Source organism: Anser cygnoides, chromosome 2, assembly GCF_040182565.1.
Source record: "Anser cygnoides isolate HZ-2024a breed goose chromosome 2, Taihu_goose_T2T_genome, whole genome shotgun sequence".
Taxonomy (NCBI): domain Eukaryota; kingdom Metazoa; phylum Chordata; class Aves; order Anseriformes; family Anatidae; genus Anser; species Anser cygnoides.
Window position 1 is genome coordinate 88,774,764 of NC_089874.1, and position 20,990 is coordinate 88,795,753.

At 40.9% G+C, this 20,990-nt stretch overlaps 1 protein-coding gene across 1 annotated transcript; it reads right to left on the reverse strand.

Annotated features, from left to right (window-relative positions):
* Positions 1–4,289: 4,289 nt before the first annotated feature.
* On the reverse strand, positions 4,290–20,988 carry SRD5A1 (steroid 5 alpha-reductase 1). The gene is made up of 5 exons (XM_048076374.2): positions 20,465–20,988; positions 19,254–19,420; positions 15,335–15,436; positions 13,655–13,805; positions 4,290–10,666 (listed from the first exon to the last, which is right to left on the reverse strand). The coding sequence occupies exons 1-5, from the start codon at positions 20,986–20,988 to the stop codon at positions 10,600–10,602; spliced, it is 1,011 nt and encodes a 336-aa protein (XP_047932331.2). The 3' UTR covers positions 4,290–10,599.
* Between the last annotated feature and the right edge of the window lie 2 nt (positions 20,989–20,990).

Sequence of the window (20,990 nt, forward strand, 5' to 3'; positions counted from 1 at the left end):
TTACCGCTTGAAAAGTGCTTCTCTGACAACTTTTTTTGCCACTTTTTTAAACACCTATGTTCATTCCTTCCCTTTGTGATGGTCTAGGTCATGCTGTCCAGAGGCCATCCTTTCTGATATTAGTGTTCTTATGGGATGTTGTGTCAAGGACTCAGCCAATTCCTACATGATATAGTCATCTTCCTCTAGCTCCTTGCCTGTAAAGTTAGATCAGTCCCTCTCCACCTCCAATGGGATTGTCACCTGACATTGATCATCCTGTTCCTTAACTCACCTATGAGAACAATACATAGTACCAACCTATACCCCATACTACCTGTGGGGATGCTTCAAGAGTGCTATTGCAGAACTCCATGGCTGAGTCTTGGCCGTGAAGTGCAGACCACTTCAGAGTCATCCCTTGGATTGTATCTTCTAGGAGTGGAGAGAGCAAGAATGATGAAAGAATCTGTGTACAGCTGCTGTCCTGAGGAAGTGGAAGCTGCCTCTTTCATCTTTTGCCCTGTATTTCTTCCTTTCGACATCTCTGTGACAAGGGAAATCCTTCCCCTGTCCTGAGTGTAATGTGTTTCTTGTTCAGAACATGGTAATGGTGCATAATGCACACCCAGCCTGGTCATAAGAGTTCTGTTGTTTGGTGCTGGCCTGGAGATGATCTGTTGTTACCAGCAGTGGCTCTGGCACAGGGCTAGAGGACAGGGTGGAAGTGGTTTTCCAGGTACTTTGGCTATGTTTGTGCTGTCTATAGGATAGGCAGCTCTGCCTCAGCTTTCCACATAGCTGCTAAGAACAATTTATTGACGACATTTGTACAGTATGACGTTGTAGTTTGCTGTACCTGATTCAAACTTTCTCATTCATTTTGAACCTCTCATTTGGGCCACATGGAACCCAGCAAGAATTACGGGCAAAATGTTTTAATCTCACAGAAATTACTTCTTCAGTTACCTACAAGGAAGGAGAAATTATCTGTGATGTCTCAGGGCAGATCTCATCAGTCACCCAGGAAAGTTTCAAATCAGATCTGTTAGAACAAAATATTTACAGTATACATTAGGACAGATGAAACCTCTTCTAGATAAAGTAGAGCTCTGGCTGAGTGCCCAGCCTTGTTGCCAAACAGCTGGCCTTGCTGTTGGAGCAGAAAGTAGAAAATGTACATTTCCCTGGAGGAATCTGTATGAACGTTAACAGAGGTTAGAGGCTTGTTCCCACAAACCAGTACTACCTGGAAACCTCACTGATATCCATTCCAAATGCTTGTTGGAGAGCCTTTAAGAAAACTGGTTTATTTAAAATCAAAGCCCATTCAAAGGCTGCCATTCAAAATGACTATGGAGACATGCTTCCCTAGGCTGAAAAATACGGTGCTATGGAAATCAGTCTCTATGTACAATGAGAGCTGTGCTATATATTTAGTGTGTTTCCCCTTCATTTTATGGTACATTCATATACTTTAGAATATGTTGAAGTTCCAAATTGCTAATAAATGTAGGCCCAAAATCTACTTCTGATAAGTACCAGCAATTCTTTATTTTTTTATTTTTTTTTTAAGGTAAAACTTTGCTTTGGTTATGTTCTAGATAGGGACTAATAATGAGAAAGCATTTGGGTGATATACAGAGATTTGCTTTCCCCAGCTGGCCACACTCTCACTTTCCTTTCTGGGTGCTTGAAAGGCCATTTCGCTCAGCCTGCACGTGCACGGGCCAGTCTGCATCATAGTTATTTTTACATATGATTACTTCAATTCTGGGAAGTAGATAGAGAAGCTAAATTCCTTTTGTGAACATCAGACAATAATTCTGTTTGTGCAAAAGGTCGTAAATAGTTTTTGTGTTCATGTCACTGTTTCAGATCATGAAGGGAAATATGTTTTACTAAACAGAATAAATTTGGGGCAAAAATATATTACAAAAGTTAGGTTTCTTTAGTCAAGAAACAGAAGGAATATTGAAGATGACTAAGCACAATTAATGATTTTCAAGTATCTGGTATCCAATAATCCTTCCTGTGATCAGTTCATTAGGTAGTCCATAAATTGGCTATGTATTTCTTAAACTGCAGAATGATGTTATATGAGCAAAATGCTAAATAGTTTTGTTGTTGTTGTTGTTGTTGTTTTAATGAAACTATTTAGAAAAAATCTGAGCAGAGAACAGACTAAATATACCAGGCTTCTCGGTTTTGCATGCCCGTGTACCCGCTGCTGAGGAGAGCAAGGATCCAGAGCCAGTTACGTGGTACCATCCATGTCTAAGCACAGTTACCATGTGTGTGTGTAGCTCCGTGTGTGTGGCTGTTAGCAAGGGCTGCGCCAGCAACTGGAGCAGGGCTGCAAACTCAGGGGCTGGTATATCCAGGTGCCAGCAACTGGGCAGACTGGGATCCAGGGACGGCTGCTGGACAGGCTGAGTGCCTGAGCCCAGGCGCTGGGGAGACCCACCTTGCACATACAGGTTTATGTATTTCCCACTAACATACCTTCATCCTGCTCACCCAGAGTGGGGGAACAGGGTGAGGCTGTTGGTGCTGTTTGTGTTTGCAGGCGAGCTGAGTGTGTCTGTTTATGCTGATTTGTGCGGCCAGCCACACATGTATGCATGTACGTGTTGTAGATGGGTGTTTGTATGTGTGCCTATCAGAACACAGGCTCAGCCCTGATACCTTCTGGACCTGAGGACATGGAGCTGTGGCAGCCTCGCCTCTGTTGGGTAATGCATTTGGCAACCCCCAACACCTCAAACTCTTATGCTCATTCCTGGTCTTACATCTGTGGACATTTAGGCAGAAACTGAATCCCGACCACTACTGAGAATAATTTAGCTCGTCACCTTTGCAACTGTCTTCAAGTCATTTCAGGCAACTACTACATGGCCTCCTCTCCACCAGGCTAAATAAGACCAGCTCCCTCAAATTCTTCTGACAGTACATGTGCTCCTGGCCTCTGACCACCACGGTTGCCTTCTGCAGGACCTTCTCCAGCATCTGAGTGTCCCCTTGGACTGCGGGGTTTGCAGGGGGAGAGGACATAAACAGACACGCTATTTCAGACTTGGCCTCACACGTGCTGAACAAAGGCAAATGATAACTTCCCTCATACTTTCATATATACAAGGCCCACAGCCTGAAGCGTGGCTTGGCCTGCTCATAGCAAGAGCACGCTGCTGGCACCAGCTGTAAACCCTAGCTCCATTCCAGCAGGCCTTCTGCTCACCTGCCCTATGCTGATGCTTGTGGTTGTCTTGTCCCAACCCACGCAGAACTGTGTCTTTCTCCTTACTGGCCTGCATGAGGTTCCTGCTTCCCAGTCCTCAGGTTTCTCAAGATCCCTCTGAATTGGGGCACTGCTATTTGTCTTTCCAGCCACTCCCTCAAAGTTTGGGTCATCTGCCAATTTGCTGGGAGGCGCGCTGCGTTTCACCATTCAGGTTGTTATTGAAGACACCGAACAATGTGGGAATCAGTCTTAAGCCTGAGGTGCCCCACTCCTTACCACACAGCAGCTGGATATCGAGCTGATCACTCATCCCAATCCACTGGGCCTGGCCAACCAGCCACTTCCACACACCTGACAGAATTCACTGCTCGAGCAAATACTCAGCTTCGAAACAGGAATGGTGGGGAAGATGGCAACCTCCTAAGAGTTAGTGTGGCATCACTTGATGCTGATAGCCCAAGAGGCTTCTCTAAGCAGTTTTAAAGCCTTTTTTTGCTCCATGGTCAACTCCAGCACTATGCAGACCAACGTACTAATTTTTTTGGTTTTTTTTTTTTTTCTTCTAAGCTCACTGTTTGCAGTTTCAGGCACACATTAGCTGATTTGCACTTCCTTGTGGGGCTGTGCCACAGAACGATCTAGAGGCTCAAACAGTGGTATTTGCAGTGCCTTGAGGGGAAAATGGGAACACGTGAGGGAGGATACAAGACTTAGAATCATAGAATCATTAAGGTTGGAAGAGACCTCCAAGATCATCTGGTCCAACCATACCCCGTACCACCAATGTCACCCACTAAACCATGTCCCTAAGCACCAGATCCAACCTTTCCTTGAACGCCCCCAGGGACAGTGACGCCACCACCTCCCTGGGCAACCCGTCCCAATGCCTGACTGCTCCTTCTGAGAACGACTACTCTAGGATGGTGCTGAAATGCTGTACGTGGCAGAGACAAGTCTGGCATTGTCTCTGGCTTTCATCATCATCATCAGGACTGAAAACACAGTTCCATCTAACAGCCCTCCCTTCCAGCTCCTCCAAGCCACCTAACCAAAGGGACTTCACAGCCCAGAAGTGTAACACACTTTATTAAACTTCCTTGACACCATATTCATTGCAAAATTAAGAACAAAGTTTAATATCCTTTATTGCTATACATATTGTGAAATAAAGAATCAAACAACTGGCAAAGACCTTTGCTGATGACTTTTAGAGGCTTGTTCTGAGGTGCATTCTTGTCTGTTCGTGGTCCACAGCTGGGAGAAATATAACTTTGAGTTAGAGGAGGGGACTGTCCTTGAAGTTGCTACTGTGACTTGCTCTTTCTGCTCTAGGCAGCGCTTAGTGGGAAAGGGCAGCTGTAGTGCTATAGGTATCCACTAAACCCACATCTGTGCAGTGCCACAGTAAGAATTCAAGTGTTTGGATTTCATCAAAGTTAAATAATGCAGCTCATGTTTCTAGTTAGCTTAGCACACCACAAAATAGAAGATGACATTACTTGATAAAAAATAAAGCAGGGTTGGTTATCTGCAGTGTTACTTGTAAATTTTTATTTTATCTGTAAAAGGAACTGGAACATTCAAGAACGTTAGCAGGAGTGATGTTGCGATATGAGAACTGACATTTACCTATGCAGTATCATCAGCTTTCAGAAATATAAATACTGTGCATGCTTGGTGATATCTGTGATTTAGCTCCAGTAGCAGATGGGAATACATTTGCAGAGGACTTGCATTATGCTGTCTACACTGAACTGAAATTGAAAGCTACTGTGACGGCGATCCATCTAGCATAAGGAATTAGAAAACAAAGTATAATTACTTGACTTTTGTCGACTTTTGCTAGTAACCCTTTTAAAAGTAGCAATTATAAATCAGTTGAGATTTGAAATGTCTACCTTGCAAAATATTGTGTAACAGTTTCAGTTTAAGAAAACCACTTAAAGCAATTGACAAAAGACCTCTGCCTACAAGTGCAATGCAATTGCTTTATTTCACAATTTTAAAAAATAAAATTTGCATAAACTTGTCTCAGCAGGAGTAAGTAACTATGAGAAAAAGTGATAGCAATAGGAATAACGTTCTATAAAAAGCTTATATATTGGAGTAAGTTATGGCATAACAGAAGAGACTGAAGGGCATAAAGAAAAAAAGTTACTTTTGAAAGGGATTTTAAAGACTACAATAAATCAAAGTAAAGAGCTACAGGGATAAACATACAAAGGAAAGAAATTGGAGGAGGAAATTTCCACTAACAATAGCTATGTGGTATCTAATGAGGAGACCTGATCTCAGTGAGTAAAAGAAATAAGTGGGAGCTGTAAGAACAGATCAGTTTAAAGGAAAAGTAAGGTTCTATTCAATTCAGATTTTATTAGAATATGGACAGATCGTTAAAAATATCAAGAAAGTGAACCTACAAAACAAGAGTTAAAATAATCCACACATAAAACTATCTCAGTGGAATTGCCTGGCTAAAGAGAGAAAGCTCAGTCTTACAAGCAGGTTATTTCCCTCTGAGATTTGGGTGAACTAGTGGGGAACTGCAACCCCTGCTGATCACTGCAACTGAACAAATGCAACTCTTCAGAGCTGTGTTGGAGGTTGTCTACCCTGGCAGGTCAATGGTATCCCTTCCCAGAAACACCTCAAGAGAGATTTAAGTGCATCTTCTTGGAAGCATTATTGAGAACATAACAGAACAAGAAAGTTGTGCTCAGTTTAACAAGGCAGCCTCTGTTAAGAAGGGCTGCTGCCATATGCTCCATGACACCTTCTTCCTTGCCATTTTAAGCCAGTGATCTAAAAATGATGTCCATAATGTTACAGGAATACTTTTTAGGAACACTTAGACAAAATTTAACTATTACGGCAGAAAAACCTTACTTAGTTTATCTACATCCAGAGACTGCATTTCAAAGAGACTTTTGAGTATCTGTAGAAGATGACCTACAAGTAGGCCTCTATGTAATCAAACACGTTACCTCAATTGATGAACTAGATCACCACATGCTGAATCAGTCGTTATACAGATTTATATTCTTTCATTATAATATTTCCATTCAATTCTGCAAACAAACTTATTGCTTCCACTCAACAAAAATACACAACAAAACAAGGTATTAGTTTTGCTTGCAATGCCAACATTAAATTAAACGAGATCTACGAGACTTTTTCAGAAGCTCAACAAGATCAAGTGGAAGCTGAGCCACCGTTAGGTGCAAACCTTGTTATAGGCTCATCCCTTCCATTGTCTTCCAACAGAAATTTCCATAATTGCTTGCTCATGCATGCGCACAGAAGTGCTATTGTTGGTCCAAATGAAAAGTTCACTCTGAACTAGCAGAGGAAGAATCTGAAAATGTAGCCTCTGCTTCTGTTATTCTTTAATCTATCTACATGCAAGCACAGAGCATCTCAGTTACTTAGTTTGCTTTACATACAAATGTATCACTAGACAACTTATCTTGTAACTTCTATTTTATTTTTTGAGTGCATCTAGTCAAGGTCATATATGTACCTGGGATATTTTAATACAACCTTACTATTACAGTCCTCAAGACCTCACTTGGGATAATGAAAGCACTGGTACAAAAACCCTTAGCCAATCTCCACAAGTTATAGCAATGACTGCTAACAGGAAAAAGTATTCAAGCAAAACACCACAAACTACGTTTTATTAGTAGGGGATCCTTGTGAAAGATGCAGGTGATCTGAATAGACGTGTCTGTTAGAAATTGCTAGAGAGTGTACACATTTTCTCCTTCTGGAAAGGGTAGAACATAATTCATTTTAACACTACGTACTTTGAAGAAAGATTTCTCGGTATTAGATATTTTCTCACAGATAAATTCTGTCAATGCTCCTAAAAGGGGAGGAGAGTACAAGTGAAGTATTAAAAATGAAAGGGAATACTGTTTAAATAAGAGACATTTCTAGAATTTGAGCAAATTGATTATATCATAGAATCATAGAATATCCTGAGTTGGAAGGGACCCTTAAGGATCATCAAGTCCAACTCTTGACACCGCACAGGTCTACCCAAAAGTTCAGACCATGTGACTAAGTGCACAGTCCAATCTCTTCTTAAATTCAGACAGGCTCGGTGCAGTGACCACTTCCCTGGGGAGCCTGTTCCAGTGTGCAACCACCCTCTCTGTGAAGAACCCCCTCCTGATGTCGAGCCTAAATTTCCCCTGCCTCAGCTTAACCCCGTTCCCGCGGGTCCTGTCACTGGTGTTAATGGAGAAAAGGTCTCCTGCCTCTCGACACCCCCTTACGAGGAAGTTGTAGACTGTGATGAGGTCTCCCCTCAGCCTCCTCTTCTCCAGGCTGAACAGGCCCAGTGACCTCAGCCGTTCCTCGTACGTCTTCCCCTCCAGGCCTTTCACCATCTTCGTAGCCCTCCTCTGTACACTCTCCAACAGTTTCATGTCCTTTTTATACTGTGGTGCCCAGAACTGCACACAGTACTCGAGGTGAGGCCGCACCAGCGCAGAGTAGAGCGGGACAATCACCTCCCTTGACCTACTAGCGATGCCGTGCTTGATGCACCCCAGGACACGGTTGGCCCTCCTGGCCGCCAGGGCACACTGCTGGCTCATATTCAACTTGCTGTCTACCACAACCCCCAGATCCCTCTCTTCTAGGCTGCTCTCCAGCGTCACATCGCCCAGTCTGTACGTGCAGCCAGGGTTTCCCCGTCCCAGGTGCAGGACCCGGCACTTGCTCTTATTGAACTTCATGCGGTTGGTGATCGCTCAGCTCTCCAACCTATATGGTTTTCACCAATGCTGTTCACCTTGGTATACTGTATGATATATAAGAATGAACTGCCTTAAATAAAGTTCTGTAGTTCAGTTGTGACAGGTTTCAGCAGTATGATTAGAATATAAAATATAAACAAAAAACAAAACCTTCTGCATTTTTTTTAATATTGCAGTTAACTAGAATTTCCAAATGCATTGACATTCACATCCCATACAACTTAGTGTTTCCTTTTCTGTAAGAAGTAAATGAAAAAACCACCAATAAACCCTCAGAGTGCCATGTTTCAGACCTTCATTCCCCTATATGTAAACCATAAATTAACATTGCGAGCAAAACCAGTTAAATTTTTGTCGAGATAAACACTTAGCAGCATAGAACCAGAGCAAAACTGAGGCATCAATAAAAGTTTTCTGTAAACAATAAAGACTATAATATATAATAAATGGTTGTACCATTAGTTGTTTGTTTTTTTTTTTAAACTAACCCCAAAATATAAACATTAATTCACTGTAAACCATGCAAGTCTTTAAACCCCTAGATGAGATGTTGATACATTTTGCTCTTCTAAAACAGGTATTGATAACTGGATGGCTTAGATACCATGCTGCAAAAGGGCTTAGAAATACCTGGAAATTAAAACAGTTCCTAAAATTCTCTTCAGACTATGCTTTAAGTGATCCTATTGAACTTCTGTTATCCACTAGCTCCACTGAGGGTAAGTCATCCTTCCCCTGAGAGACTTCATGACCAACTTTCATCAAAACAGCTAGGATCAAGTGTTGCATTACAGCATGATAACAAAAAATAAATAAAAAGGAAAGCCTCAAGTTTTCTGTAAAACACTAAGAAAAGACGTAAAAGACATAAACATCAAATAAAAGATTAAACAATTTGAGAACCAAGCAATGTGCCAACTGACACTAACTTCAAAGGAGTGGGTATTCCTAGACTCTCCATAAGCTGCACTTCCCGGATGACGGCTGAGGCAGTAACTGGTCATCACTGTGCAGAGCAACTGGCAGTCCAATGGCTTGGCTGTAGGACAAGTTATCATCATGGTATGAGTGACAGCTTCTCTCCCCTCCATCCTTTAACTATTTCAGTCAATAATGATAAAATGTGTTACATTGCTCTGTATCACTGAATAAATCCTTAATGATAGCCAAGACTTCAGTGCACTAAGTACTGTGTAACTGTTACAAGAAGGAAAGCAGGAAGACACCACTGTTAAGAAAAATCTTGGGTGGCAGAGTCCTTTTTCACTGCCCATTTCTTGAATGTACTTTTTAAAAGAAAATACTTAAAATTAGAAAAGTAAAATTCCACCCTCATATTACATGGATTACTATAGCTGTGTAGGTCATAGCAAAGAAAGAATTTTGAACACTGGACAAAGCTTAACACAATACCATACCGGAACACTCAACATCTAGTTAAGTTGTATTATCAATTTGTTTTTGATTTCCATAGATTTCTAAAATACGTTTGCAGCAGTTCATTTTTTTCCTTGAGGCTTTCTGTAGAAAACCCGACTTCTCTGCAATTCTAAAAAACACTCTTTAATATCACAAATATTCAAAGGACATAGATGTGTCCAGAACTCAGAAGCCTGTACACTTGAGATCCTATCATGTTTTTGAAATCCCTCTGGATTCCTTCAGGAGAAAAATATAGCAGTGTGAGAACTAACATTAATGAAACAAGAAGGAAGCACTAAAAGATTCCAAACTTTGAATATAAAAATCAACTAGACCATTATCAACAGGAAAAGAAAGACTTTTTTAAAACTGCAAAGTAAGAAAATTCTGTAAAAACCTTTAGAGAATATTACAAAGAATTTTTAACAGTGCTAGACTGTAGTGAGCACCCTTAATAAAAAATATCCTCTAAAAATAGTGCTGAATGCAAAAACACATGTTGAGTATTATTTGAGATAGTTATGAAGTTTTAGAGGTAGATGACTAAATCCGTTATTTGGGAGAATTATCACTACAGCTATTGGTGTAAACAGTATTACATTTTACCTATATATCATTCATATCTGTGCAAGAGTGCAGAGATGAGGAAGAACATTTCTCGCCTAACAGCAACTATATTCATTCAATGTCTTTGGTCTGCATCAGTTCTCCTGGAAATGGGGGGAAGGGGAAGAAAGTTAGGAAGGCAAGACAAATCAACCCCATTTGCATATGCAGGCAAGTAAGAGGCAAAATGCACCAGCCAAATTATACACTAAGGGTGACTGGGCTCATAGCACAATCCTCAGGACATGGCTAGATCAGATGGGTAATACCCAAACACTCTATAGGCTGAAAATGAAACATCAGAAATCCTGTACAGTAGTTTCCACGATGTGAATTCAATCATCTTGACTTACGTATTCACAACAGTGCTGTGTTGTTGCAAAAGCACTTTCGTTCCTGTTCACCATGTCCATCAGATTTGGGGGTTTCATTAAGAAAAGCAGTAACTAATAGCAGCACAACGCTTTGTCACTAGTGAACACAGTATGCCAACTGGCTAACACTTGTAAGGTGTTAGTTGTTCCAAAAAGTAACCATTTCAAAAACAGCGTTACCACCAGAACCTGATGGTATTCAAAGCATCCGTTAATACACAAATGGAATCAGAATTTTTCTATCCTTTGGGTAGTCTTCAAATTTCTCAAGGTACCACCTGAAAAACAAAGGTACAAATGTGATGAGTATTGCATCTTTAAAATATTGTCAAGGAAGTTAATTAACTATATAAAGCTTTCAATTTAATCCATATATTTGTTGGATACAAACCAGAACAGTGTCTTTAGAACCTACTCTGGATAGAAAATCGCTATTTACCACACTCATTCTAAGGAAATCTAATTGCCAACTACAACAAAACAAAGCTATCGTTGCTAGCAATGGGAAATCAAACTAGTAGGTGCGATGAGAGCAGCCAGGGAAGGAATGGACTTCTCTTGTAAGATGTGCATTGTAATGCATCCTATTTATATTTTAGAAGTAGAGGAAAAAAAATATCCAAAAGGATAAAAAGACAAATTTTATAATGACTACATGTAGAAGCAAGAGATGTTTTACACATTGGAACAACAATTCTTTTCTGGACAGAAACATCTTCAACCCCAATCAGGACATGGATAATCAAACTGGACACTTCAAACATCACAGTAGCCTTACTACTAACCCTCTTCAAATTATTATTTCAAATTAACTTCAAATTAACTATTTTCAAATCTGGACAATTTCAAAAGAATGACTGTATAGCACTAATAAATGTTATTTCTCTGATCACCTTACAACAAACATTCACTCCCACTTTCAAATAGCTCTTCCAGTTCTCTAATAACTCCTTTTTTTCCTTTCGATAACTTCATTTGGGATCCTCAAAGTTGCAAGTGTTCATACAACAATAATCAACTGAAAGATCAAAGTTCAAATAAGCAGAGAAAAAAATTGACAAACTAAAACATGTTGGTGTTGTGCAGGCTCATAGTTTTCATCTAGAATAAATGCTTGTGGCCTATTTGCAGTGACACGTGAGAGGAAGTCCTGTGATTTCTTCTATAGAAAGCATACATTGCATGATTACCTGAAGCTGTGGGATACCAGCATTACATTATTTATCCTTTTCAGCCATTTATTTTAAGTTTTCCAAACAGCCAAAACTAAAATATTCTTCAATTACATGGCTTCGCTATTTGTCTTTTTTTTTCCCCTTCACTCCTCTTCCTGTTTAATGCATTTATTCCCTTAATGCAAATTATTTCCTTTAACAACCCTTAGCTTTTCATAAAGCTCTAAGTAAAGAGCTCAACGTTTTATCAAGGCTTAAGATAAATGGAAACCAACCATGGAATTTGAGCCTGAAGAACAATGTATGAGTAGAGACTGAGGAATACAGCACTCAGTCTGATGAGGAAGAAGCCAAGGGACCCTGTTATTTTCACATATGACTACTGGAAGTCGGAAGGGGAGTTACTTAAGACAACAGAGCAAAACTATGAACAAAATGCAAACTCCCATGGCTAGGATGTAATAGCCCCATGCTAGACAACAGATTAGAGACTAATTGGTTAGGTAGCAACTCTGCACAAAAATGCATGGACATTCTGGTGGACAAGTTGAACATGGGTCAGTGATGGATCCCTGCAGTGATGACAGAGCTGTGTACTGGGCTGCTTTAACGTGTGTAGAGCCACCAAGTCAAGGGAAGTGCTTGTTCTCCACTATTCAGCAGTCAAGAATCTGCATCCAGTTTCGGGCTTCCAGTGCAACAGAAATGCCCACAAAATAGAGGTGAGTCCAGCATATGGTCAGTAATACAGCTGTGTAGTTGGAACATAAAATACTTGGGGAGAGGCTGAAGGAATTAGTCTTAGTCATCTTGAAGGGGCATTTAATTGCAGTCATCCAGTACCCAAAGATATTTGAGAATATAAATAGCCTTTTTAGAGGTGCACAGCAAAAGGACGAGTGGCAGGGAATAAGCGCTGCATCATGGACAATTCCAGCTAGACATAAGGAAAACAATATTCCCCCATAAGCATGGCAAAGCACTGGAACGGGATTTTTTTTTTCCCCTCAGTGGTGCTAGGATCTCCATCCTTGGAGGCACTCTGAACTCAGCTGGATGAAGGACTTGGCAAAAGGGTGTAGCTTTGGTGTTAGCCTTGGCAGGAGCAGGTCAAACTAGGTAACTGGACTAGACAACCTTCAGATGCCCCTCCCAACCCAAAGTACATTATGGCTCACCCAGCAGTGGCAGGTGGTAGAACAAGGAGAAATAGTCGTAGGTGACCTGGAAGTTTCAGGTTGTATAGTAAGAGAATCTTGTTTACTCGGATGGTAATACAGAACTGGAACACCCAACAAGGTACAGAAAAATATTTATTTCTGGAAGTTTTGAAGACTCTGCTAGGCAAAACCATGGCTTATCTGACACTTAGCAATGGCATTCTTCCAGTCTACCTCCTCCTTCTATTTAAGTTCATTTCCTCTTATGCCACCAAGTTCCACAAAAACAGCCAAAGCAGGAAGCCAAAAATAACTAAGATTGGGTTGTTCAGGTTCTTTTAAGTGTGCTATTCCTGAGAAAGAATTCTTTCAAGAAGTTTTCTCAAACTGATTCTTCTATTAACAGGAAAGCCAAAATGTGAATACAGTACATTATCAGTCTGATAGTTTATTTACAGAGCAGAGCCTTCATATACAAAAATAAGAAATCAACTCTATTAAATGGATATTTAATAGACTTGATTTTGATGGTCCTGCCTGTAGCAGAAACCTTTGGTTATTTTCAGTAATTTAATACTATAGTAAAAAGTTTGAGCTGCAATGGAAAGTAGACTATAATGTATGATCAAGCAAAGGTAATTTTCCCAAATGTATCAGATCTTTACAGGTCCAGGATGAATTGTGTTCATGTAATGAATAGCCATTATTTTGACTACCTCATTGTACATTGTGTGCACTTATATTCCTTATGCTTAACACTACTTTGCTGCAATCTTATGTTTAGTGCTGCTTGAAGCGTTATCTCATTCTTCACTGCAGTTAACAGCTTTTCATTAGACTTGCTCTGCAACATCCCTATGGGATGAGGTATAACTTATACATTGGAAATGAAGTGTGGCACAGAGACAATAGAAATAAGACAAACACTTACTGGTGGTGTTGCTTTGCCCTAGAGCCCAAGATAAAAAGCGTACACAATGCAAATGCAAGGCTTTCGATGGTGCAGCAGGCAAGGGCAAACCCAAACCATTCCAGGATCTCTCCAAAAAAGTTGGCTCCACTGACATACTCAAACATTCCTCCTAAAAGCAGGACAGGTTTATTTGAAAAGCACCTTAATGAAGGACATATACAATATAAGTCTAAGACATCCTATATCACCAATGTCTCCATATATTTTTAAAGGCAGGGGAAACTGTTTTCCAGTTCAAGCTGTACTATGAAGGACTACTTCAGACATCCTTCTAAAACAGACCTTCTCCAGTTCCACTCTTCTTCTTCAAATCATGAAAAAAGATTTGGTACCAGAAGTGATTCCATACCTCTGTAAATAATTACTTCAAGCTGTATCTGACCATGTACTAAACTTTTTTTTTTTAAATATGCAAAAAATAGAAAATACAATGCCATTTAAATAGTCCCATAAAATACACCTAGGGTTAGTTAGCATACAATGTCTCATTTCTCCAGTTAAGTATCTCAAATTATATTAATGATAAAGAATATTTTTCTAAATTTAAGTTGCAAGTTTATGCTCTAGCTTAAGATGCATTGCCCTTTTGTTCCTGTGCCCTGCCAGGTCTGGAGAAAGATCACCTTCGCTACTTCAATCCTGACCCTCATCAATAGAAATAACTGGCAGTTTGTATTAAACACATTTTACAGCTAATTATGCATAAACAGTCAGTACTCACCTGCTGGGAGTTATTTTAAAAAATAAGAACTTTCACCCTAATTCCAAAGTTAGAGTACAAATTGATAACATCTCAGTAAGTGCATGTTCTAGTGGGACCAAACAAGCAAATATTTGCCAAGCGTAATAAAGGACACGTTTTGACCTTGCTTTTAATTACTCTGCTTTTGTGACAAAACGGCAGAATTCTAGCACTTGAATTGGATAAGTAATATCAAAAAGACCAACTCCTCCTGATTATGCAGCAAAACAAATCTTATTTCCTTTTAAATATTTGTACACTGAACATCTCACACTATGTCTGTATTCATCTTAACAGATGTTAATTCAACTGCCCATGTAAAGATACAAAGTTATGTTCTTGGTGAATAATATGAACGCTATGAAATCACTTCCTAAGATAGTCATTTATGATATGACAGGAAACTGGTAATAGCAATTTGTCTATCTCCAGTAAAATATATCAAGCTTTGGAAGGTCTCTGTAACACACACTTGCAGAATAGTTTAGGTTGGAAGGGTCTTGAGATCATCTAGTCCAACCTCACTCTGTTCAAAGCAGGGTCAGCTAAAGCAGGATGTCCAGAGTTGTGTCCAGTCACATTTTCAGCATCTCCAAAGGTGGAGACTCCACAGCTTCTCTGGGCAACCTATTCTAGTCTTTGGCCAACCTCATGGTAAAAAAGTTGTGTTCACATGGAATTTAATTTAATTTGTGTTCATCGCTTTCTGGCCTGTCACTGTGGACCACTAAGAACCTGGCTCCCTCATCTTCGTCGCCTCCCATCAAGTACTTATTTACATTGATGGGATCCCCATGAGCCTTCTCTTCTCTAGGCTAAAGAATCCCAGCTCTCTCAGCTTCTCCTCACAAAACGTGCTTCTTTTGCTAAAGAGATTTTTGTAACATTTTACTTACCTCTTGGTATCTTGTAACCGGTTTCCCCTGGTTTTCTCAGATTTCTAAGAATATGATCAGAATGAATATTGATTGCCATGCCGACCAGCCACCCTATAAAACCTGAAGAGAAATATTTAAAATACTTCTCTTTAATACACTGGAGTCAAAGCACTCAATCAGAAAAAAAAAGTCATATTTCAAACATTAGTCATACTGTCTCAAAGCAGTAGTAATGTAAGCACGATAAACAATTCTAGTGACATCATGCACAATCCCAGTCCCACAATGAGCTTTTCGGCCAGTAAAGCTCACAGTAATCAACAGGTCTCTTGACATGAATAATATTTTTAAGTATAAAGTTTTATTCTCATGTTGCCAAACTCAGGTATGCACATATATTTAAATGTATGTGTGCACAAATATACACACCTAATGTGTATAACCCCTAACTTCCATAAAGAAAATCAAACACACCAACATTTTAAACAACACTGAAGGAATCAGCCATTCTCATTCCTCGCACCTTTGTCTTTTTTTTTTTTTTAGTGACAATATGCCAGAGTTTCCACAGCACACTCTGTAATAAAAGGAATAAAAAAACACTAGATCAACAAAAACATCATAATCATGTTCCCGGAAGTTAGGTTTAGAGTCTTGCTAAACCTAGTCTTGCTGAGCACTATAAATATGGAGCTTGCAACAAGTATGATGCAAAGAGAGAAAGAGCTTGGACTTTCTTTAGGGAAAGATTTCTGCCGTACTGTCTCAAGCTCAGTCCAAAGTCATAAAAGACTTCTTTCTGTAACCTAAACAAGAAATGCATTTTTAAGATACCTGTAACAGAGAATGAACTCCAGTGAAGTCAAAATAAAAAGCTAAGAGAAACAAATAAAAGGACTTAAAACTCTCTACAGATTTGATAGTTCTACAGATCTATCAACCTGGCAAGTAGGAGATAAACCTGAATACAATTCATATTCAGCGATCCACAGAGCAAAGGTAACTAATTTCACAGTCAGTTGTTGCTTCAGTTGTAATCCAGCTTCTACTGTGGACAAAACATGCTTAAGGTTGGCAATCAACACTTCAATAGAACACTAGTTTTCTGTTCATCTTTGACTTCCTTTGAATATATGTTTGGTGATATTAGTGAAAGGGAGAAGACAGCGGTAGGCAGCAAATAATATTAGCCTATACAAGGTAATCTTAAACAGCCCTAAGTCATTTGGGAGTTCATCTATCTGAATAGAACTTAGCTGTGAAGGCTTAGTGGTGAGTAGGCTCTCATGAGGTCTCAAACCTTAAAAGAGCTGCAAGTTAGAACAACGAAAGGGAGAATTGGAGAAAGCATGACTAGAGCTCTCATAGGCAGCCTGTGGGATATTCTTCATTAGTCTGCTTGCTTTGCAACCTTAGTTTTATCACATGTTGTGCTGCCTTTGAAGCAGCACTTTTTGCTTTCCTTTCAAAACAGACTAGTTCACTGCTCTGAACTAAACCAATGCAGCCTGTAGAAACCATGAGGGAACTGCATTAAAGCTATATTAGTGCTCCAAATCAATTGCTGGTGTAGATGTAAGGCATTGATTTCTCCAAATTAACTCCTAAGCAGCTGAAAACAGGCATTCCATCAGTATCCTAAGGATCCACAGATAGAAATCTGGAGAAGTGAACCTAATTAACCACAGTGGTGGGAGGTCTCAAAGAAACAATGTGTTCTCTATCTTTGCTGCAAATTTCTCTTCAGCTTTCATCTGAACCTTGTTTGTCTGCTACTTGTTGACTCACTCCCATTTTTGTTCCTTGTATAGCTTCATATAGACTAAAACAACTTATTAACCCTTGGCAAATGTGCTTTCCTGCTACTCTCCAGTCTTCTCATTTTTGGTCATTTCAGCCACAGCCTTAAAGACACTGACATGTTTCTGAAAAATCAGAACATAGCCCAATTGTTCAGGGAGCATCTGGCATACAATAAAGCACTTCCGCATTTGAGTGACGAAAAACTACAAGCATGAACTGCAGATATTCGAATGGTGCTATTTTGTGTTCGTCCCAGATAACTATTGTAAATAGCCACTACATTCCAAGTTAGAAGTGTATGTATACCCTTTCAGCAGGAATAAAGGAAAGAAGAAGTCTTAGGTTTGGCTCTCTCAGACCCATACCAACCTATCTCAAGATTTATTACAAAAAGTCTCAAAAAAAGCCAGTGAGTGACAGTACTACAGTAGATGCTATGCATACCAAGAATCTCCACTTCCTTACTTTTCAGGGTAAGTTTAGACTTAAATAAAGTGCCCTTGTAGTCATGAAACCAACACCTCTTACAACTAGGAGTACAGGAAATATAAAAATTAATTCCACATTGGTATTAATTGCAAAACAAAGTTAAAATTCATACACAGAAGTAATCATAACTAAAGGCAGATGAACCTAAACATTATTATTTGTGCATTTACATATTTCAGAAATCCTTAAAATACAGCATTCAAAAAAAAAAAAAAATCAAGGAAACCTGAACATGACCTATTACCTTTTTTTCCTAACCTTTCAGTAAGGAGGCATTAATTTATGCCTCATGACTCATGTTTTGTTTACAGCACAGTTTTGAGATAATGTTTTGATTAAGGTACTAAACTAGGACACCGGAAACTGAAGATTTATTGCGTTGCATCAGCCTTTAACAGTTTTGATCAACTGTTCTTTTGAACGCTTTTTTTGGAACCAAGTTTAACCAAGAGACTAGAACTTCAGAAGTACCAGGAGAGTTTCACTTATGTCCATACGACTACCTACCTCCCCTGTCAAGATATTCCCTTGTATCTCATTTTCTCCGTTTTTGGAGCACAAACAATACTTCCTCTTAAACTTTGCAAGATAATCTGTTTAGACCTAAATTTCTTCAATCTCAGTCATTATAGCACAGTGTCCTTCTACTGTCATCTGCCATAATGCTGCAATAAAAATAAAGCTTTCTTTTTCTTGCTGTACAAGGCCTGAGAAATCTGTGAGAAACACCATCTTGCTTTGACTCCAGAAAAACAGTAAGAATTGTACTGGGTCAGATTAAGAATCCGCACAACCCAGTATTCCATCTTTCACTGACAAGGCAAAATATTCTGCCTTATCTTCAGATCACAGAGAACCTTCAGTAAATACTTTCTCAGAAAAATGGTATTACATTTGACAGTAGGCAAAAGTAGGTGCGTAGCAAACAAAAAGTACGGCAAAGAATACAGTCAGCAAACACCTTGTCCTTTTAATTATATGCCCGGCTTCAAGCATAAGTGTAATCTCACCTCCTGATAGGACTGAATGATCAACCTTCCAACCCCACCCTTGTGCGACAATTTTGTTCTTTGCCAAAGCCCACTCATTGCAGTGGGAGGAGATAGGTATGTTTATAAAAAATAGCCTAACATCAAGGACTTTTGATGTTAGAAGTGGTATCCTGGTATTTAGCAACTGACTTTACTTCATCAAGTAAATTTGTTCAGTTCTGCTTGACCATATATAAACCTTTAATATCTATAGCATCAAGAAGCAAAGGAATTTTAGCTTAATCTACATGTTATGTGGAAAAATCTGTCTGATTTGTTCTAAACTCATATGCTGCTAGTTCCATTTAAGGCCTGCAGTTCCTATACTGAAGCAACGCTTGGCTCTTATTCACTTTGGTGTTAAGGAATAAAGACTGTAATACATTCATCTGGCACTGATATCGCAGGAAAAAATATCTGTTTACAAATGTAAAATAAAAACCATTAAAAGGCTTCCACCTATGCTACCACAAACAAGATAATTAAGCTTATTTAGAATACTGAAAAAAACTGTAAAATGTGATTGAAGAATACTGTAACATTATAAAAAACAAAGCTGCGAAGACAAAGGGAAATTTCTACTCCTAGTGCTCTCATACAGTGTCTTAACTCACCTGTAATGAAACAAGGATCTTTTAACCAGCCTGAAGGGTATTCTGCATAGTTGCTTAAGCTTCGGCCTTGCAAGTATCCGTTGTAAATGCAGAACAGAAGTGCTAGCAGGAAGGTGAAAAATGGTGTTGGCTTTCCTTGCCGGATCAGGAAAGGAAATATGAGTGCCCTATAATGAACCAGGAAAGAAGAATTGTTGCATAAATAGATATAACACTTTTGGTTTCCACACCTGCCATCCATATTCCATATCCTGCTTCCCAAATTCTCAGTGGAGTCTTTGATCCCAGCTCAAATGGATAGTTATGCTTAAACACCCAAACATTCCTTCTGCTGCCTAACAGGAACTGCAAGCCGAATCCCCTCTCCCCTTATGATGGAAATTTTGAACTTCGCATCCAAGGCAATTACTTCGACCAGCGCAGTAAAGACAAACAATGTTAAGCACAACTTAGTTTTGCTCACCTTTGTTGCTGAATGGCATAATCAAGCACTTAGAAGTGAACATGGGCTCATAAACCCTATCCAAAATCTACCAGGTGGAAAAGCCCACGCGAAACACACTGCAGGGGACTGTAACCTGACCAAGACACCTTGCAGCCAACAGTTCCATCGCCTTTACCTGTACGGCGCCACTCAGTAGAGTGACATACCAGGAGGATGGACAGCCACGTTAAAAGCACCTGAGCTGTCACACTGGGGCAAGTCAAACACCAGCAGCAGGTAGACCAGCCCGCGGACCAAGGCCATACGCCTTATGCTGGGGGCACTTGTGCATGCATGGTGGGCATTTGTGCTCAGGGGCTGTGCCGTATGATGTATTTTGTGAACGAGCTGCCAAACCTTATAGGTTGTGCTACTAATTCATTGCAAAATGTGAAAATCCAGCAGATATTTTGACGAATTCGCTTTGTGCGTTGACTGTGAGGCCAATTATAAAGTCTGATTTTCCACGTGGCAAATTTTCATGGCTTTGGCAAGGAAAGGAGAAGGAATCCCCTCGATGTGAATGCAATGGAGCTCTAATGGAAATAATTTTAAAATATTGGAACAGAGTCAGAGAATCACTGAGGTTGGAGAAGACCTCCAGGATCACCTGGTCCACCACTGCCACCCGCTAACCCACGTCCCCAAGCACCACGTCCACCCTTCCCTTGGCCACCCCCAGGGCCGGTGCCCCCCCCCCACGCCCGGACAGCCGTCCCGAGCCCACCTGTGCACGTAGTGCAGCACGAAGCAGCCGAGCAGGACGCGGTTGGGCCAGCGGCTGGCGGCAGCCCCGCAAGCGGCCACGCCGAGCGGGACGAGCAGCGCGGGCAGCTCCTGCAGCGCCCAGGCGGGCCGCGCGGGCAGCGGGCAGCCGAAGCGGGGCGACGAGTACCGGCCGTAGGGCATGGGCACGAAGCGCAGCAGCAGCGCGGCGCCGGCGCCCAGCGCCACCAGCCCGTAGGCCTGCAGCTCCAGCAGCCGCCGCTCCTCGGCGCCGGACACCCGCCGCCAGAACGCGCACGGGCCCTCGCCGCCGCCCGCTGCCATGGTGGGGGGGGGGGCGGGAGGAGCCGAGCGGAGCCGAAGGGACACGAAGCTGCGGGGGGGAGAGAGCCGAGCGCCCCCATTCATCCCCACGCGGCGCCGCGCACCAATGAGCGCAGAGGGGCGGGGCCAGCGCCGGGGCGGCGGCGGAGCCACCGGGGCGGCGGCGGCAGTGGTGGCGGTGGGAGGCGTGGAGCTGCGCATGC